At 41.7% G+C, this 25,571-nt stretch overlaps 2 protein-coding genes across 2 annotated transcripts; both read left to right on the top strand.

Moving 5' to 3' along the window:
- Positions 1 to 2,204: 2,204 nt before the first annotated feature.
- LOC308099842 (tubulin beta-4B chain) lies at positions 2,205 to 9,299 on the top strand. The gene is made up of 8 exons (XM_080448661.1): positions 2,205 to 2,331; positions 3,596 to 3,704; positions 4,147 to 4,257; positions 4,683 to 4,927; positions 5,382 to 5,704; positions 6,953 to 7,109; positions 7,542 to 7,729; positions 7,830 to 9,299. Exons 1-8 carry the CDS (start codon positions 2,275 to 2,277, stop codon positions 7,975 to 7,977), a joined length of 1,338 nt encoding a protein of 445 aa, XP_080304787.1. The 5' UTR covers positions 2,205 to 2,274; the 3' UTR covers positions 7,978 to 9,299.
- A 3,023-nt stretch (positions 9,300 to 12,322) lies between these two features.
- On the top strand, positions 12,323 to 20,858 carry LOC308099841 (tubulin beta-4B chain-like). Its single transcript, XM_080448660.1, has 8 exons — positions 12,323 to 12,481; positions 15,323 to 15,431; positions 16,072 to 16,182; positions 16,455 to 16,699; positions 17,237 to 17,559; positions 18,452 to 18,608; positions 19,080 to 19,267; positions 19,986 to 20,858. Exons 1-8 carry the CDS (start codon positions 12,425 to 12,427, stop codon positions 20,131 to 20,133), a joined length of 1,338 nt encoding a protein of 445 aa, XP_080304786.1. The 5' UTR covers positions 12,323 to 12,424; the 3' UTR covers positions 20,134 to 20,858.
- The last annotated feature ends 4,713 nt before the right edge of the window (positions 20,859 to 25,571 follow it).

Below are 25,571 nucleotides of genomic sequence, written 5' to 3'. Positions count from 1 at the left end.
TACAGTTTATACATCACCCGTTAGTAGACGTGAGAATAACACTGCAGAGTGGTAGAGAGAACTCGCTAGCATAGAGCTCATATTTACCTCGCTAGCAGTGTTGCCAGATTTTGCGAGAGAAATAAGCAACCAGGTCTATGAAAACAAGCCCAAAAGAAGCGACTATTATTAGGCCACATATGAGCGTCGGATATTTGAAAATGGTAGATCTGCAAGCTCACGACGCATTGTGAGCTTGTAGATCTGCTATTTTCAAATAAGAATCTTGGGAAAAAAGGGAAACATTTTGAATATTTTTAACAACGGGTCACAACATACTTTTAGAAGGGGGTCCGTGGACAAAATATACGTATTAATTTGGGGGTCCTTGTTTGAGAACCACTGGTTTGAACAACATTAGGAAACGAGCCCAAATAAGCAACTACACTTGTTTAGAAACAAGCCCCAAAAAACCACAACCCGCAGCCAACTACCGATATTTACATAGCCTGGTAAAGCCCCTCCCTCCGGAAAATCTAATTTCCATTAATTACAAATGAGATTTCCTGAGGGAGGGTTTACCAGGCTAATATTTACAAGCAACTTTACAGAAAAACAAGGCCAAAGTTGCTTAGAATAAAAGAACATGGCAACACTGCTCGCTAGCATCGAGCTAATTTTAACCTATAGAAATCTACATGTCCAGTATCATTGGCCGTCAAGCAGAGTGGCGCAGCGGAAGCGTGCTGGGCCCATAACCCAGAGGTCGATGGATCGAAACCATCCTCTGCTATGCCAACGTTTTTTTTTTTTTTTTGTGTTGCAGTATTAAATATAGCATGACATACATGAACAATATTAGTGACATTGCATTAGTTATAAAAAATATTATGAAACCAAAACAAACACAGTCTATAACATATAACAACAACAAAGCTAGACAAAGAAGAAAGACAACTCAAAATATAGTAAACCAAATGATCACACAAATAAGAAATAGTTGTACAAGTTAAACATTAGAGAATGAATTAACTGTGTAGCTAGACATCATTTTAAATAAAAAGGAAGGGAGGGGTTGGGAATGGGGCGTCGTCTGCGATGTTTGGCTTTGCCAATTTTATGGCTGCACTAAATTCTATCATGTAATAAAATATACACAATAAATATGTCAGGGTAGATATTGAAATAAGTTTGCGTTTCAATAAGTCTATTTTTAGAATGCTTCAATATTCTATCCGCTGTTTCGAAACACGCTTAACAACATTATAGAGAATGAATAAAGAATGAATGAGCATATTACTGCACAAATGTTTTGCACTGCATGCTTGAAGAGGTCTCTGTATTAAAACAACAAGGACCTACAAGGAAAATATATGAATTTTGAATGAATTCAGAATGCTGAAAAAATAGTGTAATTTTCATAAAAGGAATTAATTGGCATAACGACTAAATTGGGGAGAAAAAGGGGGTAAAAATAATTGACTACTCTAAATAAAAGAATAAAGACCATTTTTTAATTGATTGATTGCACATCAACTTTGTCCCTTAAATGCTATCATTAATACTAGTCCTTTGAGAACCGGTTACCCTTGATTAATAACAATAAACTACACCCCATCACGAAAGGCTGATATTTTGTGGCTACTTCATTTAAGCTTATAGGTTTAGATGGTGGATAATGTGGTGGATAATGTGCCTGGCCAATGTTGTATCAGAATTTAATGGCTTAAATTTGGCTTCATAGATCAACTTAATGTCTTTAAGAGCTCTCTCTCTCTCTCTCTCTCTCTCTCTCTCTCTCTCTCTCTCTCTCTCTCTCTCTCTCTCTGTGTGTGTGTGTGTGTGTGTGTGTGTGTGTGTGTGTGTGTGTGTGTGTGTGTGTGTGTGTGTGTGTGTGTGTGTGCGTGCACGCGCGCTTGCGTGTGTACTGTATGTCATTGTGTGTGTTGTCTGTTGTGTGCGTAACGCTCCCATGACAACGGTCTCCATCTGGTGCGCCCCCCCCCCTCCTCCACCGCGCGCGCGCGCGCCAATTGTTTCTGTTGCCCCTGACAACGGGGGAACAGAGTCCCCCGAGGCCCCGCCCACCGACGCCAACCCAACCACGCGACCAATGAAACGCGTCGCTTCACGTGACCGACGGCCCCTCCGGCCAATGGCGTGCGTTGGGGGGACGTCCCAGGGCGGTAGGTATAGACATCCGGTCTCAGCAGGTTTTAGTTGCCTTTAGACTCCGGACTGAACGGTTGACATTTATTAAACATTTAAAAACACATTTCTTTCTACTAAATAAACATGAGGGAAATCGTCCATTTGCAGGCTGGCCAGTGCGGCAACCAAATTGGAGCCAAGGTAAGAACTTTATTACAGTTATTGAGTGTTAGTTCATTAAAGAAAAAACTAGACTACTTATTTTTAGGCGGTAGAAAGCTAGTTGGCAACGTAGGAAGGGTAAGGTAAGCTAAAGGTGGCTAACGTGTGTGTGTGTGTGTGTGTGTGTGTGTGTGTGTGTGTGTGTGTGTGTGTGTGTGTGGGTGTGTGTGTGTGTGTGTGTGTGTGTGTGTGTGTGTGTGTGTGTGTGTGTGTGTGTGTGTGTGTGTGTGTGTGTGTGTGTGTGTGTGTGTGTGTGTGTGTGTCCAATTACTGTGTAAGGGTGTTATTATGTAAAGTGTATTATATATATATATATATATATATATATATATATATATATATATATATATAATATAGCTACATATTCATATTTAAAGTGCATATTTATATTATATTACTATATTTATTGTGTGTTTATATGTTTGGGGTTGAAACATACACTTTTTTGTTATAAGGTTTAAGCTTCATATTGTGGTAAATAAACCGAAAATTCACTTTCAGGAGGGTTGCCAATTTCAGCCTGGAGACCCATTTAATAAATGGGTCTCCTGGCTGAAACTGGCAACCCACCTGAAATTGGAACCGTAACACTATAAATTTGAAGCTGATAAATCATTTATCAGCTTCAAATTTATAGTGTTACGGTTCCAATGTTGTCTGCTCTTTTTTTTACGTGACAGAAAAATGCCAGGACTGTACTAAATACTAAATGTTTGTTTTTTCTATTTGCCTCATTATCCATTTTGTACAGTTTTCTAATGTTTACCTTCTCATGTGACATGTTGACCTTCTCATGTGGTTTCCATTGAAAACATGGACAGACATATGAAGGTATTTTTTTAGATGAATGTTAAAAGAGTTGAGTCATACGGGGGGTTTTAAAGTGAGATTTCTGCAATTTGGAACAGTAAAATGTTATTTCATCACTTCTAATTTCACTTGTTTAATCTGCATCCTGTGTGAGTTCCCTCTCCTGATTGGATAAAATTGGTATCCTGGACCTAAAAATGTATTTTCTGTTAATTAAATAACCGGAGAGACATGGATTGATTGATTACTCTCACAATATAGAGCTATTTAACACTTATTTTAACAATAAATAAATATATCACGTACCCTTTAGTTTGTATTTGTATAAATTTGTCTAGCGCTAGAAGGTTAACTTTACCTTCATTCGTTAATTAATGGTAGTTTTGGGAGGTGATAAGTGATTATGTCATTAATTATCATTAATTAATCATAGTTTTGGGAGGTGATCAGTGACGAGCATGGCATCGACCCCACGGGGACGTACCATGGTGACAGCGACCTGCAGCTGGAGAGAATCAACGTCTATTACAACGAAGCATCAGGTAATTAAACCAATTAATTTCAATTAAACCTGACGTCAGCCAGGTTCACTACACTATAACATCCTCAGTGTTACTGTAACTTTGAGAGTGTACCAAATATTTTGTACACTCTCAGATGAATGTAGGTAGAGAGGGCAGATTATTCTAGAACGGTCCAGTAGATGGCATGCTTGTGTCGCCCAAAAACACTAGAGTGGTCATGTTTCATTGACAGTAGCTGAATGTAGGACTGTTTCATCCTTGAAATTAAAATGCTGCTGCTATCTAGTGTCAGACAAGTCAGTAAAACAAAGTAAGGTAAATAAACTGTCCTAGTGACTCAGGTGATGATGGACCACAATGGAAATAAGCTTTAGGGCTTTAATTCATTCATTCATGTGTCCTTTGGCGTCAGTGATGACGTGACATAAATAATTCACATGCTTGTGTTTTGTAACACCAGGTGGTAAGTATGTCCCTCGGGCCGTGCTGGTGGACCTGGAACCAGGCACCATGGACTCTGTGAGGTCCGGTCCCTTTGGACAGATCTTCAGACCCGACAACTTCGTCTTTGGTGAGTCGGTGTGTCTTATCATCGTGAGACTTGAAATTATTACGTAATCGCAATTATTTGAGATCATCACAATAATATTTTTAATTTTCTTTTTTTTTTCCATGTTGAAAAATGTTCACATATTTTCAAACATTTTCAAAAATATTGGAAATAGCCCATCTACAATCTCATAGATCGGCTATTTCCACTATTCCTGTTTATTTTTTTAATTATAAAGCTATCAAATTATAAGTTATTTTTCATATCTGCCCTGCGCAACTTTGGTTTACGAAGCCTTAATTTTTATTCATCGTGTTCCAATGTTCCAACGACGGAAACGCAATTAAATCGTTAATCGCAATTATTTGAGCGACAATTAATCGGCATTCTAAAATCTCATATTTGTGACAGCCCTCTATGTGTGTGTATACGTTAACCCTCCACAGGCCAGAGCGGTGCCGGTAACAACTGGGCTAAGGGCCACTACACGGAGGGAGCGGAGCTGGTGGACTCGGTCCTGGACGTGGTCCGCAAGGAGGCGGAGAGCTGTGACTGTCTCCAGGGATTCCAGCTCACCCACTCCCTGGGAGGCGGGACCGGCTCCGGCATGGGAACCCTGCTCATCAGCAAGATCCGAGAGGAATACCCCGACCGCATCATGAACACCTTCAGTGTGGTGCCGTCTCCCAAGGTAGATGAGATGAAATGGTCAAGAGCCCCCAAAATGATATGTATTTGGCCGCGGACCCCCATCTCAAAATATCTTGTTCCAGGGACTAATCTAACATTACATTAGCATGTTCAAGAGATCATAAAAAAAAAAAAAAAGATATCTACATATATATACACATAGCATAATGTTGTGTGTATATACATATATATATGTAAATATCTAATGTACATGCGATTAACCCATTAAGACCTGAGGCCGATTCTAAAAAAATCCTCAAAATCATAATAGTTTTCTGAAAAAACGTATGTTGCTATATTAGTGGTGCTCAAACCTTTTCATTTCAAGGACCCACAACATGATATGTACTTGGCCGCGGACCCCCATCTCAAAATATTTTGTTCCAGGGACCCCCCCCAGAAGACCCCCTGTTTATTTATTGACGCCCTCTCTCTCTCCTCGTTTTGCTCGGCAGGTGTCAGATACGGTGGTGGAGCCATACAACGCGACACTGTCCGTCCACCAGCTGGTAGAGAACACAGACGAGACGTACTGCATCGACAACGAGGCCCTGTACGACATCTGCTTCCGCACCCTTAAGCTCACCACGCCCACCTACGGAGACCTCAACCACCTGGTCTCTGCCACCATGAGCGGAGTGACCACCTGCCTGCGCTTCCCCGGTCAGCTCAACGCCGACCTGAGGAAGCTGGCCGTCAACATGGTGCCTTTCCCCCGCCTGCATTTCTTCATGCCCGGATTCGCCCCGCTCACCAGCCGAGGCAGCCAGCAGTACAGGTGCATTTACTTGACTACGTTTTAACCATAGACAGTAAAAAGAATGGACAAAGCCACACCATTGGTTTCTAAGGACCGCAAATGAAGCCGATTGTTCAGGAATTTCAAATCCGCCATCTTTCTAGATCGCGTCATATCCTGCACAATGCATGCAACCAGACCAATATTGGCTGGGTAGCTTGTCAATCAAGATCGAGGGCGGGGAATGAATGCTATTGGTTGTGTAGTTTGTCAATCAAATCATCCCGCCCCTCCTAGAGCATGCCCTACTTTATCGTCAATTTTAAAATAAATGGGACCATAATTTACCAAAACGCATATCATGGTGATTGAAAGAAGACTTTAAACTAGCGACTGGAAGCATATAGTATTTATGACCATGTTTTAAGGTAAGAAAATCAAGTCTAAAGTTTGTCAAAAACCCACCCACTTGCATTGAAAAACAGGCAATTCATATGAACTGTCACTTGAACTCACTTCCTATATAGACTAAATGTACAACTCTCAAGCTGGCCCCTTGGTTTTAACAGACTCTCGTATCCAGCGACAATTACAAGCTGCAAGATCAGAGGAAGACTCTGTCTGAAATGCCAATACTGACATACTATGTAGTATGCCAAATTAGTGTGAGAACAACAACATACCAGAATGTACATGTTGGACAACCGCCAAACGTCTGTTCCGTAAGCTACTATTAAACGCATGTAGAATGTAGTCATTGGTTTTGTGTTGAAATTATGCCAAAACCAATAATGCGCATGGTGATGAAATGGGAACATGCATGTGTAGTACTTCTGCTTTGTCACAAGGTGGGGCACTTTCCTAACATTACGTGTGGTCTCGTGAGTGTCCAAAATGGAACCTGCTATTTTGTATGCACTCAATAGCTGGTTGAAAATAACATACTGTAGCATATAGTGTATGATTTCTGACAACCTAAATGCCATGGCATGAACCGTAGTTAACAAACGACATGGTCACATAAGGAGTGCAAAGAAAACTATCAAGTGCTTCAAAGTCACTAGGATGGGAGGTAAACATCAAACCTTAGCATCTGTCTAAACAACATGCTGTCTTCACATTCGTCAGGATTCTCAGAAATGGTGGAAATGGTGATGTTGTTGGATACAGGAATACAGGATCCTTTCACACTGTTTCACAAATCTCACATTAGGACTTGGCCTGACAAAAATGAATTATATTTTGCTTTAATCCACATAAACAAGTTTTACCATCTCCGTTCCCCAGAGCGCTAACGGTTCCAGAGCTCACCCAGCAGATGTTCGATGCCAAGAACATGATGGCGGCCTGCGACCCACGCCATGGGCGCTACCTCACCGTGGCAGCCATCTTCCGTGGACGCATGTCCATGAAGGAGGTGGACGAACAAATGCTCAACGTGCAGGTAGGGATGGTTCACAAAGTGGGACCCTTGAGGGGGTTCCAGCTACATTAGTTAATAATGGCATCAAATTCAGTTTAACCAGCTGTAACCAGCTGTAAGTAAACTAGCAAACCCACTCCTAAATGAAAATGAAAGGGATATTTCACTTTCAAACATTTTTTTAGGTCATTAAATGTCTACTCAGGCTTTTGTGTTGCACCCCAGACAGTTTTTAAGTGTTTACATATTTTATATTCATTGTTATCAGACACGCCCCCTTCCTATACAAACCCATTGTAATTTTTCATTAATTTTCCCAAAAATGTATAAAAAGTATTTGAAAAAACAATATCAGTGACCAGAGCCAAGGACGTGTGTTTTAAATGAATCTATCTAACATGGTCAAAAGAAAACCGGATGAAACCATACTAACCTTTGCTCCCTCCGTTGCAGAACAAGAACAGCAGCTACTTCGTGGAATGGATCCCCAACAACGTGAAGACGGCCGTCTGCGACATCCCACCGCGTGGCCTCAAGATGGCCGCCACCTTCATCGGGAACAGCACGGCCATCCAGGAGCTGTTCAAGCGCATCTCGGAGCAGTTCACGGCCATGTTCCGCCGCAAGGCCTTCCTCCATTGGTACGTAGAGCCGTGTTTTGAGAGTGAAAACAGTAAAATGAGGGTTTTATTGTTTTAAGTGTGTGTGTGATTCCTAACCCTGTGTGAACCGGGTCTCCAGGTACACGGGCGAGGGCATGGATGAGATGGAGTTCACCGAGGCAGAGAGCAACATGAACGACCTGGTGTCTGAGTACCAGCAGTACCAAGACGCTACCGCTGAGGAGGAGGGCGAGTTCGAGGAGGAGGGCGAGGAGGATCTGGCCTGAAAAACTACCAGCTAGAGCAGTGGTTCCTCAAACCGTGGGTCGGGACCCCCCAAATGTTTTTTTTCTTTTTTAAGACCCTTTTAATACCTATAAAAAATAAGACCATTACTGCGTCAAGAGTAGTCAAACATTGGCCAAATTGTCAAGTATTACCTAAGAAAGAGGCTAAACCTTTGAGAATAGCAGCTATTTTCATAATGTTTATCTGTGAAACCGAGTCAAACTAAATGTAATGCCTCAACTCCTACAATTCCAAGTCTTTGTCAGGGTGGGGGGTCCCCAGTTCAAATACGATTATTTTGGAGGGTCGTGAACAGTTTGAGAACCACTGAGTTAGAGGAGGAAGGAGGGAGAGGAGGATCTGGCCTGAAAACAACAGCCAGAAGTAAACCATGCTGTTAGCTGGGCTGCTAATGCTATTCAACACTAATGTCTGTCTGTGTGTTTGTGTCTTATCCTGTCATTGTGTGTACGTGTGTGTGTGTCACTCTTATCATTGTGTGTCTGTGTCATTCTGTCATTGTATTGTGTGTATGTCACTCTGTCCTCACTTGACTCGGCACCTTGACATCACATTACAGCATCAGACCATTGAAACGTGTCCTATTAGATCTGCGAGTCCATATCATGGTGTCATTTTGTCGGCGATGGTCAAGAATGTCAGTTATTGTTCAAGACGGTTGTAGTTCTGAGCTATTAATTGACGGATGTTTGCACTTCAAAAATGGTCTAAATCCGTTTAACTTCTCTGCTGTAAATGTAAATGACTAGGATACGGATGTAGAATAGTGGTTCTCAAAAGTGGAGACCCTCAGGGTTCCTTGACGGGGTTCCAAACGGAACCTTACAAGGTCTGTGACTCTGAGAGCGTGTACATACAAATGTACATTGGGGGTCATACCTATGTTCCCCGGGTTCTATGTTCCCCACTAAGGTTATGGTTAGGGTTAAGTTTAGGTTAGGTCCTATATTCCCCGCTCTCCCTAGGAAACGGGGAACATAGGACCCGGGGAACATAGAACCCGGGGAACATAGGTACGGTCCTGTACATTGCACACTCAAGGTCCTTGAAATAAATACTGTACATCCACGTTTGAGAACCACTGACGTAGATTTGACACTGAAGTTTCTAAGTTTGGCAGCTCAGCCTATGCATAATGTAGCTTCAGCCTGTTTGTCTGTTTATGACACCTCTAGCTTTAGCCCGTTTCATTCAACATTATACCCCGTTTTATTGTCTGTTGATGCCTCTAGCTTTAGCCTGTTTGCTACGACTGTTGATGCGCATACAATCTGGTGGGAAATAAACATTTTTTTAAATTTCATGCAAATGTAGAGTCCTGATTAATGCTACAGTGACATATATATATATATATAATCTCACCTTAAAATAAACTTTATCTTCAGACATTTGAATTGATTATAATTGGCCTTCATATATTTTGGAAGTTGATATTCATTGTCGATTGATAACATTTAAAATACTGTCTGAAGCCATTTCACTTTGCTACTTTAAGATTATGTCATAATAATAAGATAAGGATATACAGATGTACAGTAGGTTGACACTGAAGTTTTATGTTTTACAGTTCAACTATGCACACTGGATTTGTCTTGTAATTATTTAAATATTTGGTATTTTCAGGTATAAAGCAAAACATGTAGGTTCAAGTTTAGGTAGATGGATGCATACATAAGTAGTGCATATACATACAAACACCATTTTATGTAGGCTATAGTTTTTTTTTTAAATACCGCATTTCACTAAATGGTTCCTCTGATCCTTACTAGGGGTCCCTAAAATGTAAAATAAGTTGAAAATCACTGGGATATAGTTTGAGTTGCAGCATTATATTCTGAAGTGAGAACAACAGCACAATGTACTCTGGGACAACGCTCCACACGCCGCAGACTCTTCTCCCTGCTGGCTGCCAAACTGTGGAACAAACTCCCCATTGTACCCAGAGCAGACGGCCGTCAAATGGGGTGTCAGTTTTTACGTCAGAAGTAGTGGCCTTATTATGGGCAGTAAATTGGGTGGAAGAAGCAGGTGGTTATCTGCTCGGACTCAGTGGCTACCCTGATGACACTGTTGGGTGGGAGGTCACGGGTCAGGCCGGATCTCATCTGTGAACTCCTAACTGCACTTTATAGAGTAGAAATGGCTGGAATCGGAGTGGGTTTCTTATAGGTTCCAGCCCATGTGTGGGTGGAGGGCAACGAGCTGATTTGGCAGCCAAAGAGGTGCTGAGGTGGTGGAAAAAGTACTCAAATGTTTTACTTAAGTACAAGTCCGGAATTCAAAATGTACTTGAGTAAAAGTATAAAAGTATTGACATCAAAATGTACTTAAAGTACCAAAAGTAAAAGTACTCATTATGCAGAATGTCCCATTACAAGTTTTCTAATGTATAAAAATATTTTGAAAATGGCCAAAAAATGCAAATGGCTATTTTCAAATGGCCGAAATGTATATAGGGCTGAAGTGGTTAATGTATGTTTATTGTTTTGTAATAATAATCGAAATCTACAAAGTAACTACTAGTAACTAAAGTTTTCACATAATTGTAGTGGAGTAAAAGCACAATATTTGCCTCTGAGATGTAGTGCAGTAGAAGTAAAAGTATTGGAAATTGGAAATAGTCAAGTAAAGTACGCAAATACCTCAAAATTGTACTTCAGTACAGTACTTGAGTACATGTACTTAGTTACTTTCTACCACTGTTTATTACAACATGCAAAATAGTGTTAAGGGGAGGGAACGTCACTCAAGGGAACAACAGAAAGGAACAGGCGATAATGACAACGTTCATTTTCTTGATAGTCAGTGTGCCATATCAACATTAAGTTGAATTATGACACCACATCAAAATGTAACATTTCCATCAGATTTTGGCTTTTTGGAGAAGGTGGGTTATTGCTCGTTATTGAGTCTAAAGACAAACAGTAAAGGTTGTTATGTATTAACATAACAACCTTTACTGTTTGTCTTTAGACTCAATAACGAGCAATAACCCACCTTCTCCCAGCATCTCCCAGACTCCCTCCCCAGTCAGTGTTAGGAGCTTGAATGAATGTAGATTTATGTACAGGATGTAATTTGTATACAGATGTGAGGGAACTTAATTTAAAGGTAGGGTAAGTGATTTACTTTGGTTGAAATAAATGTTAAATAGTCTCCCATGTCTCTCCAGCTCTTTATTAAACATAAAATGCATTTTCAGTGCTCTCTCCTGATTGGCTTAAATGTTGTCACCTACCTGAAAATGTTTACTAAAGAGCTGGAGAGACCCCTGTGACCGAACAAACACTCTGTAGCAATGATTACTATCAGAATATAATTTAACCTTATTAAAAAAATAAACCCCAAAAAATATCACTTACCCTACCTTTAACTGACTAAACTCTTTTTTTTAATTTTACATTTTTAAAAGAAGAAGCCTCTCTATCACACTTATGCCAGTGTGCCAGTGATCACCCTCCCCTGTGCCAATGTTGGCACCCGTGCCTAAAGTTGCCTACCCCTGCTCTACACAGCATGTGACCGTGGGGTGTTTCGAATACACAACGGAGAGAGGAGTGTGCTGTTCACTGCGGTACGCTTGACGCAGAGCTGTCTTGCATCTCACGGAGGAATGTGCTTAAACCAGAGGAACGGCAAAGTGCAGTGAAAGCTGATATGGATTTTCTTCTGGACACAGGCCTGCACCATAAGAAAGTGGTTCTCAACCTGTGGGTCGGGACCCCCAGGGGGGGTCTCCACATGATTTTGGGGGGTGCCCGCCCAGGTGATGGTGAAGTGACAATTTAAGACCTTTTTAATACCTCAAGAAAAAGGCCAAATACTGCATCAAAAGTGATCAACAAACTATACTATAAAGCATTGGCCAAATTGTCAAATAATATAAGAAAGAGGCCAAAATTGTGAAGATAGCAGATCTACAAGCTCACAATGGCTCGCGTTGCGAGGCATTGTGAGCTTGTAGATCTGCTATTTTCACAATATTTATCTGTGGAACGAAGTCAAACAAAATGGGGGGTCCTCAGTTCAAATATGATTATTTTGGGCGGGTCCCCAGTTCAATTATGATTATTTTGGGTGGTCCCCAGTTCAAATATGATTATTTTGGGGGGTCCCCACTCCCCAGTTCAAATATAATTATTTTTGGAGAGTCATCATGGCCTGAAAAGGTTGGCAACCACTGCCATTAAGGTGTTGGCCACAGTAGAAAACGTGCAGTACCTAACACAAACAGTGCGGGGCAGCGATACCGCCGACGGGGCGTGTAGACATGCGGGAAGCCAAAAGAAGAAGAAGAAGGGTCTATTTCAGTCAGAACGAAGACGCTGCGTCAGACAGAACAGTTCTCATCCAGACGCCGAGCGGAACGGTCGACATTCATACAACATTTAAACAATACATTTACGGTTTTTCTACCAAACAAACATGAGGGAAATCGTCCATTTGCAGGCTGGCCAGTGCGGCAACCAAATCGGAGCCAAGGTAAGGATTGTATTGAGATTCATTGAGTGTTAATTCATCTGCGTAGACAAGACACACTGCGACGCAGCTTAAGCTAACACTGCAGAGCTCTAGCCCTGAAACATGATGGCGGTACTTCTTCCTTGTTTTTGAAATTTCTCCATTTACCATTTATACATGGCCGTGAGGTCAGCACTTTACATTTGAAATCTGAACGTTTATGTAGATGTAGCGATTGTAAATGTAAAATATTCTCAAACCAGGAACAAGTGGTTCCATGATGCTTGTGACAGACGAGCGTTACTGATGCGACACAGACAGGAGCAGGGTGTGCCGTGTGGAGGCCAGTGATTCAGGAGTCCTGACTGAATTGGTGTTTGCTATAATCCGCATTCTAGCGTCGCATCGTGTCTAATCTGAGTCATGGTGCAGAAATAAAGCCACCGGCCAGCTCTGGGTCCATGGCGTTTAGAAGGATTTCTCCTTCTAACGCCATGGATGGACCATCCATAGCGTTAAGGAGAACTCATTCTGACGCCATGGACCAGAGCTAGCCACCGGCCAGGACGTGTTGGACGGCGTTTTGATTGAATACTTTTATTTAGAAAGACATGGTAATAGTACATGGAAGTACAATTCCCAATACGAGGAAGGTCCTCTTAACTGGATCGCCCACAAAAGCACTTGGCTTATTTAAAATTAGATCCCCGTGCACTCAAATCATGATGGAAATCAGTGCGAGTCCAGCGATGGGTGTTCAGACAGATTTAGGTTGCGGCCACACCAGCCTTAGATCAAGATTTTTTTTATCGATTTAGATTATCCGTAGAATACGACTCTCGTAGATGTATTTTATATATTCTAAGAATCAATAAAATACATCTACGAGTCGCTGTATTCTACGGCTAGATGTAGACATTGTTATATCTACGAGAGTCTTAGCGACCCCCACCCCCCGTTTGCCCTAGAATGTCGCCAGTAATGCCCGTATTTCTTGGAACGTGTATAAATGCAAAATATAAGGTGCTTGCCCCAAATGCTAACTAGGTGTCCGGTGTGTTTGTTCAATGTATTAGTCCATATTTTTCTATAAATAAGTGTTTTAATCCCGTCTGTGGCCGATTCTGTCGGTTGTTCCCAATGGGCGGTAGTGACGGAGCGGATCCGGTGAAAACCGGAATTACACTCAATGTAAACGGGTAGTAAACGAGTTTGGGGACAATGGCGTTCGGCCACAGACGGGATTGAAACGCTTCTTTGTTGAAAAATATAGTAACACGTTGCACAAACACGCCGGACACCTAGTTAACATTTGTTGCAAGCGGGTAAGCACCTTATATTTTTGCATTTGAACATGTTCGGAGAAATACGGGCTTTACTGGTGACATTCCAGGGCAAACTTGGGGGGGGGGGTTGCTAAGACTCTAGTAAAGTGAAAGTCAAGCCTCGATAAAATACATATTCGATAGTCTTGATCTAAGGCTAAGGCCACACATGCTTGAATGAAATATTTCTCCTTCCATTAATTTCAGGGCTGAAACGATCTCTCGCTCTCTCTGTGGGTGTGGCAGTGATGTTGCTAGCCCTAGCTGCGTCTCTGACGCACATTTTTTTTAAAAGAAAGGACTCATCAAACAAAGCATCGCAGCGTCCACGGGACGCATTCTACGTTATGCTGCTACATGTTATGAACACATTCAGCACTTATAATGTCGGACATTAGCACATTTATATTATACCCAGAGCTATGAATGCGCCCGTGAGCCGTGAGTCAGGGATGTGCCCTGGATTTCTGAGCTAGTGGAGCTCCATTTTGATAATGACGTCACGTGCACGCGCACGCAAGTGTACATAGCCGCTCAGTACTAGTTGAAATGGGGTATTCAACATATGTGGTGGAAAACCCGTTTAAAAAAAAAAATTAAATTACATTTATTATTATTTAGTTGCATTGTTAATTTATTATTATGTAGTTGCATTGTTAATTTTTATTTCAATTAATTAATTATTATTTCTCTTGGGTCCTAGGCTAAACAATGGCATCTCAGCCAAGTTATCACATAATCTGCAGGGTCCCAGTCATAGGTGGCACATGTAACTTGATGATTGGGCATTGGGGTGATGATTAAATTCACCTGGCTGAATCCCCCTTCGCACTCTGCAGTGTTATGCAAAGCAGCCAGGTATTGTTTTAGGTGTCGACGGATCTCTCTGCGGGTGGGGGGCTCGTGCGTGCAGCTTCAAAGCTAGTGGAGTGGCGCTCCGGTGGGCTCCACTGGCAGCCCATCCCTGCCAATGATGCAATCTCTCCAGAGTGGCTGCGTCTCAATCATAGACAGTAAAAAGTATGGACAACTTTACGCCCCATAGACTCTATAGACTGTTAATGAAGGCTATTTTTCAACGATTCCAATCTACCATCTTTCTATATCCTATGCAGTATGCACTCGGAAATGAATGCTATTGGTTGGGACTAGAGCGGGGGTGGGGAATGAATGCTATTGGTTGTGTAGCTTGTCAATCAAATCATCACTAGACACTTAGCCCAAATGTTCATCCTGGCCGGTGGCTCTCTTTCTGCACCATGACTCATCAGATTAGACATGATGCGATGCTAGAGTGCGGACTAGCCAATACCAACTCGGGACTCCTGAAAATCACTGCCCTCCACACCCTCCAGTGTAGCATCAGGGTCTGGTGCTCTACATACATAACCATGGTTCACATGACGCTCGTCTGTCACAAGCGCCATTCGTTCATTCATTGTAGTTTTGTGAGGCGACAATGTCATTAATTATCTTTCATTAATGGTAGTTTTGGGAGGTGATCAGTGACGATGTCATAAATTTTCATTCTTCGTAGTTTTGGGAGGTCATCAGTGACGAGCATGGCATCGACCCCACGGGGACGTACCATGGTGACAGCGACCTGCAGCTGGACAGAATCAACGTCTATTACAACGAAGCAACAGGTAATTTTAAACCAATTAATATTAAAGGGACATTTCACTTTCAGATAAAATAAACATACAAAATATATATGTACAAAAGTTATGGAAAAATCACGGCCCCTCACGCATTAGAAGGACATTCTAATGCGTGCGGGCCGTGATTTTTCCATTACTTTTTTTCATTTGTTTTTAATATATTTTATTTTAAAGTGAAATATCCCTTTAAACATATTTTACAGGTAATTAAGCCAATTAATTTTTATTATTTCGTACACTCTCAGATGAATGTAGGTAGAGAGGGCAGATTATTCTAGAACAGTCCAGATGAATGTAGGTAGAGGGCAGATTATTCTAGAACAGTCCAGATGAATGTAGGTAGAGAGGGCAGATTATTCTAGAACAGTCCAGATGAATGTAGGTAGAGAGGGCAGATTATTCTAGAACAGTCCAGTAGATGGCATGCTTGTTTCGCCCAAAGAACTACTGTGGTCATGTTTCATTGACAGTAGGTGAATGTAGGACTGTTTAATCCTTGAAATTAAAATGCTGCTGCTATCTAGTGTCAGACAAGTCAGGTAAAGAAACTGTCCTAGTGACTCAGGGATGATGGACCACAATGGAAATTAGCTTTAATTCACATGCTTGTGTTTTGTAACACCAGGTGGTAAGTATGTCCCTCGGGCCGTGCTGGTGGACCTGGAACCAGGCACCATGGACTCTGTGAGGTCCGGTCCCTTTGGACAGATCTTCAGACCCGACAACTTTGTCTTTGGTGAGTCTGTCTTTTCATTTAGTTATTGCTCACATAATGTCTTATCATTAGACTTGAAGTCAACAACAATTAAACCTAAGATATTTCACGGTATAATCAACCTTCAGGCTAGACCTGTCACAATTATTACATAATCGCAATTATTTGAGATCATCACAATTATTATATTTGCATAATCGTCATGATTAAATTAATTAGGTTAATCGCAATTATTTGAGCTACAATTAATCGTCAAGTAAAATCTCATAATCGTGTGTTTGTGTCCTCCACAGGCCAGAGCGGTGCAGGTAACAACTGGGCTAAGGGCCACTACACAGAGGGAGCGGAGCTGGTGGACTCGGTCCTGGACGTGGTACGCAAGGAGGCGGAGAGCTGTGACTGTCTCCAGGGATTCCAGCTCACCCACTCCCTGGGAGGCGGGACCGGCTCCGGCATGGGAACCCTGCTCATCAGCAAGATCCGAGAGGAATACCCCGACCGCATCATGACCACCTTCAGCGTGGTGCCGTCTCCCAAGGTTAGATAAAGAGAGTGGATGAGACCTTTTTTCTAAATTGATTCTGCGAGGGGAAATTCAGTCGCCAAAGGCAGTACAGCAGTTGACCCATTAAGACCGGGAACGCAGCTGTGCCATATTTAAATTTCTTTGTCTATTCAAAAATGGCAGATCTGCTATTTTTGAAAAAATCTTAAAATTGTGCAAATCTTAAGCGAACATTTCTAACTCAAATCTTGCGTCTCCCTGGAACAAAATATTTTGATATATATAATTTTTTTTTTTTTCAAAACTTAACTCATTGACTGCCAGAGTTAAAAATCATTGGCTGCCCTTCCTAGTGATTCCGAGCGTTTTCACTAATCTTTGAAAAATATTAGAATATTTGTCCTCACAGCGATCACCCGCCGATCGCTTTAAAAGATGTAGGGGGGTCTCGTAGAATCTGAGAAAAAAACTTGAATTCGGGATGCATTACCTGCCGTTAAGAATGTACTCCATTAAATTAATAATCGATTTTCAATTAATAAAAAAATCTCTCCTCGTTTTGCTCGCCAGGTGTCAGATACAGTGGTGGAGCCATACAACGCAACACTGTCCGTCCACCAGCTGGTAGAGAACACAGACGAGACCTTCTGCATCGACAACGAGGCCCTGTACGACATCTGCTTCCGCACCCTTAAACTCACCACGCCCACCTACGGAGACCTCAACCACCTGGTCTCTGCCACCATGAGCGGAGTGACCACCTGCCTGCGCTTCCCCGGTCAGCTCAACGCCGACCTGAGGAAGCTGGCCGTCAACATGGTGCCTTTCCCCCGCCTGCATTTCTTCATGCCCGGATTCGCCCCGCTCACCAGCCGAGGCAGCCAGCAGTACAGGTGCATTTACTAAGCGTTTAGGCCGTTTTGACAGACTCTCGTAACCAGAGCCAATTACAAACTGCAAGATCAGAGTAAGACTGTGTCTGAAATGCCATACTGACATACTATAGGGCTGTCAGTTTATTATTATCCCATTCGAATTTCAATGCTGCATTATTTTTAATATTCGAAAAGTTTATATAATATAAAATCTATAGTAGAGCATAGTATAATAGAAGAGCTGAGCTCCTCTACATTACAGACGAACAATGTTGCATAAAAACTTTTGCTGTTTCTTAAATGTAACTTTCAAGTGAAGTTTATGGGGGGAAACTTTAAGGGCTGAACCAACGTGGTGTGTCTCAGCGTGACCGGAGACTCACGCACGCAGCCGAGCGTGCACTACAGAGCAGCGACTACGTTCTTATGCAGTGCATACTGTACCATCACACTTGCTTGGCTTTGTAGGGCAGAGCACACTACAAAGCAGTAATGCAGTAGCTGTGCAAACAACAACATACCAGAATTGACATGGTGGACAGCCACCAACGTCTTTTCCGTAAGCTACTATTAAACGCATGTAGAATGTAGTCATTGGTTTTGTGTTGAAACCAATGACATGTTGTACACAGTGATGAAACGGGAACATGTATGTGTAGTACTTCTGCTTTGTCACAAGGTGGGGCACTTTCCTAACATTACGTGTGGTCTCATGAGGGTCCAAAATGAAACCTGCTATTGTGTATGCACTCAATAGCTGGTTGAAAATAACATACTGTAGCATATAGTGTATGATGGGGGTTCCTTTCACACTGTTTAACAAATCTCACATTAGGACTTGGCCTGACAAAAATGAGATTCTATTTTGCTTTAATCCATATTAACAAGTTTTACCATCTCCGTTCCCCAGAGCGCTAACGGTTCCAGAGCTCACCCAGCAGATGTTCGATGCCAAGAACATGATGGCGGCCTGCGACCCACGCCACGGGCGCTACCTCACCGTGGCAGCCATCTTCCGTGGACGCATGTCCATGAAGGAGGTGGACGAACAAATGCTCAACGTGCAGGTAGGGATGATTCTCCAAGTGGGGTCCTTGAGGGGGTTAATAATGGAATGAAATTCAGTTTAACCACTCTAATCTAATATACTGTACATCAGATATTAGAAATACTAAAACTAAGCATTTTCACAACAGCTAGTAAAGTAAACTACCAAACCCACTCTTAAAAACAAATTAAAATGAAAGGGATATTTCACTTTCAAACATTTGAGGTCATTATACATCTACTTTGTTTTTAAGTTGCTTGATTCAGTGTTTACAGATTTCATATAATTTATCAGACACGCCCCCTTCTTATACAAACCCATTGTAACTTCAAACTCTATTTTAAATTAATTGAACACACACGTCCTTGGTTCTGGTGACTGATATTGTCCTTTTATCAGTTACCAGAGCCAAGGACGGCTGTTTTAGATTAATCTAACATGGTAAAAATAAAACCGGTTGAAACCATACTAACCTTTGCTCCCTCCGCAGAACAAGAACAGCAGCTACTTCGTGGAATGGATCCCTAACAACGTGAAGACTGCCGTCTGCGACATCCCACCACGCGGCCTCAAGATGTCCGCCACCTTCATCGGCAACAGCACGGCCATCCAGGAGCTGTTCAAGCGCATCTCGGAGCAGTTCACTGCCATGTTCCGCCGCAAGGCCTTCCTCCATTGGTATGTAAAGCTAATTTTGTTGACTAAAACAATGACGAAAAATGTTCGGCGGCCAACTTTTTTCATTGACGAAAACTAAATACAAACTAAGCTATGATGACTAAGACTAAATAAATTGACAATTTCGTCAACAAATAAAAACTAGACTAAAATGGTAGGGAGGGACTAGTAGAACTAAGAGATCCAGTAGAACTAAAAGAAAAGTCATTTTATGCTTTGTTGCATGCTGAAAATGGCAGGTCTACAAGCTCACAACGTGTCTCGTTGTGAGCTTGTATATCTGCTATTCTCAACATGCAACCAAGCATAAAATCAGCCATTATGACACCATCACGGCCCGCCAAAAGAGTTTGTGTATTTAGTCGACTAAAATCTGTGGGACCCATTTGTGGGCCGCGGACTGACTTTTACGGGTCACAACTAAGTAAAATATCCCTTATTTCAAAAGATTTTCTAAATAATTTAATAAATGAAAGAAATTACATACATTTAGAAAAAAATAAGAATTATTGAAGCATTGAGCATCCGCTCACAAAGAAATCTAAAATGACAGATGCTTTCCCAGTCTTAGCATCCTCCTCTTCACCTCTCTTCCACACTCCCCATTACTTTGGATAGTCGACCCAAAGGTAGAACACAACAGACGAGTTAAAACGGGTGTTTTTTTTGTTCTAGAGTGTTTGTGTGATTCTTAACCCTGTGTGAACCGGGTCTCCAGGTACACTGGCGAGGGCATGGATGAGATGGAGTTCACCGAGGCAGAGAGCAACATGAACGACCTGGTGTCAGAGTACCAGCAGTACCAAGATGCTACCGCTGAGGAGGAGGGCGAGTTCGAGGAGGAGGGCGAGGAGGATCTGGCCTGAAAAACTACCAGTTTCGGGGGGGGGGGTCGTGGCCTGAAAGGTTTTAGAACGACTGAGTTAGAGGAGGAAGGAGGGAGAGGAGGCTCTGGCCTGAAAACAACCAGAAACCATGCTGTTAGCTGAGCTGCTAAGGCTATTCAATACTAATGTCTGTTTGTGTTTTATCATTGTATTCTGTGTATATCACTCAAGTCTTCACTTGACTCGGCACCTTGATCACATTACAACATCAGACCATTGAAACGGATGCTATTAGATCTGCGAGTCCATATCATGGTGTCATTTTGTGGCGATGGTCAAGAATTGTCAGTTTTTGTTCATGACGGTTGTAGTTCTGAGCTATTAATTGTAGGATGTTTGCACTTCAAAAATGGTCTTAACTCCATTTAACTTCTCTGCTGTAAATGTAAATGACTAGGACACGGATGTAGAATAGTGGTTCTCAAAAGTGGGGACCCTCAGGGTTCCTTGACGGGGTTCCAAACGGAACCTTACAAGGACTCTGAGAGCGTACAAATGTGCATTGCACACTCGAGGTCCTTGAAATAAATACATCCACGTTTGAGAACCACTGAAGTTTCTAAGTTTGGCAGCTCAGCCTATGCAAAATGTAGCTTCAGCCTGTTTGTCTCTTTATGATTCCTCTAGCTTTAGCCCGTTTGCCACGACTCTGTTGATGCACATGTAATCTGGTGGGAAATAAAGATTTGAAAATATCATGCAAATTGAGAGTCCTTATTAATGCTATAGTGACTCAAGTATGCTTTTATATTTATGAATTCACCTTAAGATAAACTTTAACTTCAGACATTTGAATTGATTATCATAATCGGCCTTGTTCATATATTTTGGAGGTTGATATTCATTGTAGTATGAGTGATAACATTTAAAATATTGTCTGAAGCCATTTCACTTTCCTATTTTAAAGAGCAAGACCACTTTTATAGCGGTTTGGATTGTGTAGTTACCGTGCCATGATGTAACTCCAGTGGACAAGACATCACAAATTATTGCTCCATTGATCATTCTAAAATATACTCCTCACTGACTTGCATTGTACGGTGAAAAGGCTCTCAAAGTCACTCTTTGATTCAGACAGTATAGAACATGACCAAACCCAGTACGTTTTTGTTTTTATTAGGGAGAAACCCTGGACTGGATCTGCGGATCCAGATCTCCAAATCGTAAAATCAACAGGAAGTTGCCATTTCTATAAAAAAAAAAACGGTACTGGCTTAGTGGGTTTGGTGACGTTCTACGTTTACTGAATCAGCTTTATTTGTGTTAGTTTACGGGCTAAAAGAGTGACTGAGAGCTGTTTCACTACAATATAAGTATGAGGAGCATTTTTTTAAATTATCAATTTCTAATCAGTGGAACAGTGGTCTTTGCCCTTTTAGATGATTCGGTCATAATAAGATAAGGATACAGATGTACAGTAGGTTGACACTGAAGTTATTAGTTTTACAGTTCAACTATGCACACTGGATTTGTCATGTAATTATTAAAATATTTGTCTTTTCATATAAGTATAAGGTATAAAGCAAAACATGTAGATTCAAGTTTAGGTAGATAGATGCATATGTAGTGCATATTTATACAACATTTTCTGTAGGCAAAAAAAAACTTCCACATTTCACGAAATTATATTTCAATAGCATTATATTCTGAAGCGAGAACAACAGTACAATGTACTCTGGGACAACGCTCCACACGCCCTAGAGGCCTAGACTCTTCTCCCTTCTGGCTCCCAAACTGGAACAAACTCCCCATTGCAGTTAGAACTGCAGATTCAATCCCGATGATATATTATGTAATCTGAAGACTGAGCTCTTCAGACTCCACCTTAGCCCGTAGCACTTGACCTAGCCTTGACGACCATGCAGTCTTAAAGCTGCAGTATGTAACTTTCCTCTTATACCCCGTATTTGAACCCGGTTTCCTGCGCAAGTCCTGACATTTCTAACATTTGGGCTAATAGAGCCTGCCTGCTTGGTCAGGGGATAAATTGAATCTTGACCGTCGGGTCAAAATTGGTGTCACATCCTGTGTCCAGGTGAGACATGACCTTTGACACGATCTAAATGTCTCAATAGGACAGCAGGGAGACAAAATACAACCCCAATTATATACGTTATATTGTATAAATAAAGAAAAACATCACATGGATGCAACTGGGACGTATCATCAGTGTTGTAGCCTGGGGTCAACGGGTGTTTCGGGTCTCGCAACAACATACACCCTCGCCCAAGTGACCCAGCCGGGGTTGATCAAGCCCCGACTTACGTCCCAGTAGCTACCCCACGGTCAGTCCTCTTAGGGAAAGACTCAATCCGCTTCTCCGGAACTACTCTGCCGGGACTGCGGGAGAGGAGAGGCTCTGGCACGTGGAGTATTAACATACTCTACCATACAGATTGTATAAGTTATATTGTATTAACATACTCTACCATACAGATTGTATAAGTTATATTGTATTAACATACTCTACCATACAGATTGTATAAGTTATATTGTATTAACATACTCTACCATACAGATTGTATTATATTGTATTAACCCATTAATACCTGGAACGCATCTGTGTCACTTTAGATGTCTTTGGCTATTCAAAAATAGCAGATATACAAGCTCATAGCGCGGCACCGAGTGCCGCGCTATGAACTTGTAGATCTGCTATTTTTGAAAAATCGTGTAAAAAAAATGTTTAGATTTTTTTCCAAAAACTGTTAGGATTTAGATTTTTTTTAAAGAATCGCCTCAGGTCTTAAAGGGTTAACATACTCTACCATACAGATTGTATAAGTTATATTGTATTAACATACTCTACCATACAGATTGGACAAAATCATTTTTTTTTAAAGGGCCCACTTGCAATATCCTCACGGCCCACCAGTGGGCCCCCGGGCACACGGGTTGAGAACCACTGTGTTTTTGTACATATTAAAGATATTTCTGAGCTCTCTAAACAGCTGTTGAAGCAGCATCAACACCCCTCCCTTCTCTCCCATCAGATCTGTTCTGCATTTTATTCCTAAATCCCTCAGTGATTGTGCGCAGGAATAACTGTGTGTGTGTGTGTGTGTGTGTGTGTGTGTGTGTGTGTGTGTGTGTGTGTGTGTGTGTGTGTGTGTGTGTGTGTGTGCGTGCGTGCGTGCGTGCGTGCGTGCGTGCGTGCGTGCGTGCGTGCGTGCGTGCGTGCGTGCGTGCGTGCGTGCGTGCGTGCGTGCGTGCGTGCGTGCGTGCGCGTGTGTGTGTGGTGTACAAAGTACTCGACTCCAGCATTGAGTCAAAGTAGATACTTCCGGTCAAATATTACAAGTGAAAGTTGCTCTGTCTAATTTGTACTTGAGTTAAAGTACTGGAATACTTGCTTTTACAAATACTTAAGTATTCAAAAGTGTGAATTACAAAGTAGCCTACGCGCAAAATATCAATAATAGGGAAAATAGCAGATCTACAAGCTCACAACGCGTTGCGGATGCGATGCATTGTGAGCTTGTGGATCTATGTTCACTATATTTGAAATAATAGTTCATTTATAATGTAGATCAGTGCTTCTCAAAGCGGGGTCAGGGACCCCCAGGGGTCCTTGAGGAGGTTCCAGGGGGTCCCCAGCACTTTGAAAGTGAGTAGAGTTTTACACTCCTTTACTCCTTTTGGTAGGGCATTCCACATTTTTGTTGCATGGCATGAGAACGAGTTCATTCCCTTGAATGTGCCAAATCTGTGTTGAACATGATCAGTGGAGCTGCCTCTGGTGTTGTGATTGTGGACTTCATTTACGTTTTTGAAGTATTTTGACAGGTACAGGGGGATCCCAATGTTGTGGTGTATCTTGTAGACCAGGCCCATTGCAAGTTGCCTTACTCTATCCCCAACGCTGAGCCATCCGACCCTAGCAAAATGAGCAGTGCTTTCCTGGGTTATCCTTTTAGCATCCTTTTGTATATCTGTGCCTCTGTCCTTTTCTTTTGCAAACTATGAATAAAGTATTCAATAAATCAATCAATCCTAGAAATGCAGTGGAGTCAAAAGTAGCCTATACATTTTTGCCTTTATGTAGTGAGTAGAGTGAAAGTTATAAGTAGCCAAAAATCTCAAGTAAAGTACAGATAGAAGCTTACTAAAAAAAGGTTATTAAGTACAGTCATGCAGTAGTTCTCAAACGTTTTAGTGCCAAGGACCCCCAAATTGATGTATTTGGCCCTTGGCCTAAAAAAAATGTTTGAGCCAGGGACTCCCAGAGGATAATATTTGTGTCAAAATTATAAAGAACACTTTGAAGATTTTTCCCAAATGTTCAAAAATAGCAGATGTACAAGGTCGCAGCGTGGCACGAAGTTGCTTTTTATGAACATTTTTGAAATTTTCAATTTATTTTTGAATAGCAAACGTATGAAACATGGATAAAGTGCTTAACATAATCGTGATGCTGTATTAACAATTCTGCTGGGGACCCCCTGGAACCCCCCCACAAGGACCCCATGGGGTCCCCGGACCCCATTTTGAGAACGACTGCAGCAAAGTAAATGTACGGTCCACCACTGCTGTTCTCCGGACTACAGGAACTTTTCTGTTTTTTTTTCTCCTTCTCCATCTTGTTCCACATCTGGAAACATTGCATCACTGTAAAAAAAAGAAAGAAGAAAAAAAAAAAAAAAGTCTGTTTGGATCAAAGCAGAGCTGCAAGGCGCAGCTGCATTGGACCAAAACCAGAGCCCTACAGACACATAGCTGGGTACATACGGTCCTGTCAGAAAGTGTTCCCTTTTAATTCAACAGTGGTGGAAAAAGTACTCACGTTTTTCGAAATGGGACTTTCTGCATAATGAGTACTTTCTACTTTTGGTACTTTAAGTACACTTTGATACCAATACTTTTGTACTTTTACTCAAGTACATTTTGAATTCCGGACTTTTACTTGTAGCATTGTATTTCTATATTGCAGAATTGATACTTTTACTTAAAGGGATAGTTCACCCCTAAAATTACTTTTTACAATCGATTACACACCCCATGGAGATTTTTTTGTTTTTGTCGCATTCCTAAGCCAATAATTTGATGACCGGCGGCGGGTCTGGTAGGGTTTGAGTCTCCTACCGGAGACATTAGCATCGGTCATCAAATTATTGGCTTAGAAATGCGACAAAAACAAAAAAATCTCCATTCATTGAAGGCTTCATGGGGTGTATAATCACTAGGATTTTTTTTTTAGGTGAACTATCCCTTTAAGTAAAAAAATTGAGTACTTTTTCCACCACTGGGTATGTCCAGATGTAAACGTTGTCCAAACTAGTTGCTCTGAAGGGCTCTGGTTGGATGAGGCTGGGTCTGTCCTCAGACAGACAGACAGACAGACAGACAGACAGACAGACCAGTGAGACAGACAGACAGACAGACAGACAGACAGACCAGTGAGACAGACAGACAGACAG

This window comes from Gymnoscopelus braueri (assembly GCF_963280865.1).
Source record: "Gymnoscopelus braueri genome assembly, chromosome: 14".
Classification (NCBI taxonomy): Eukaryota; Metazoa; Chordata; class Actinopteri; order Myctophiformes; family Myctophidae; genus Gymnoscopelus; species Gymnoscopelus braueri.
Note: the sequence above shows the minus strand (reverse complement) of the source record. Positions and strands in the feature narration are given on the sequence as shown.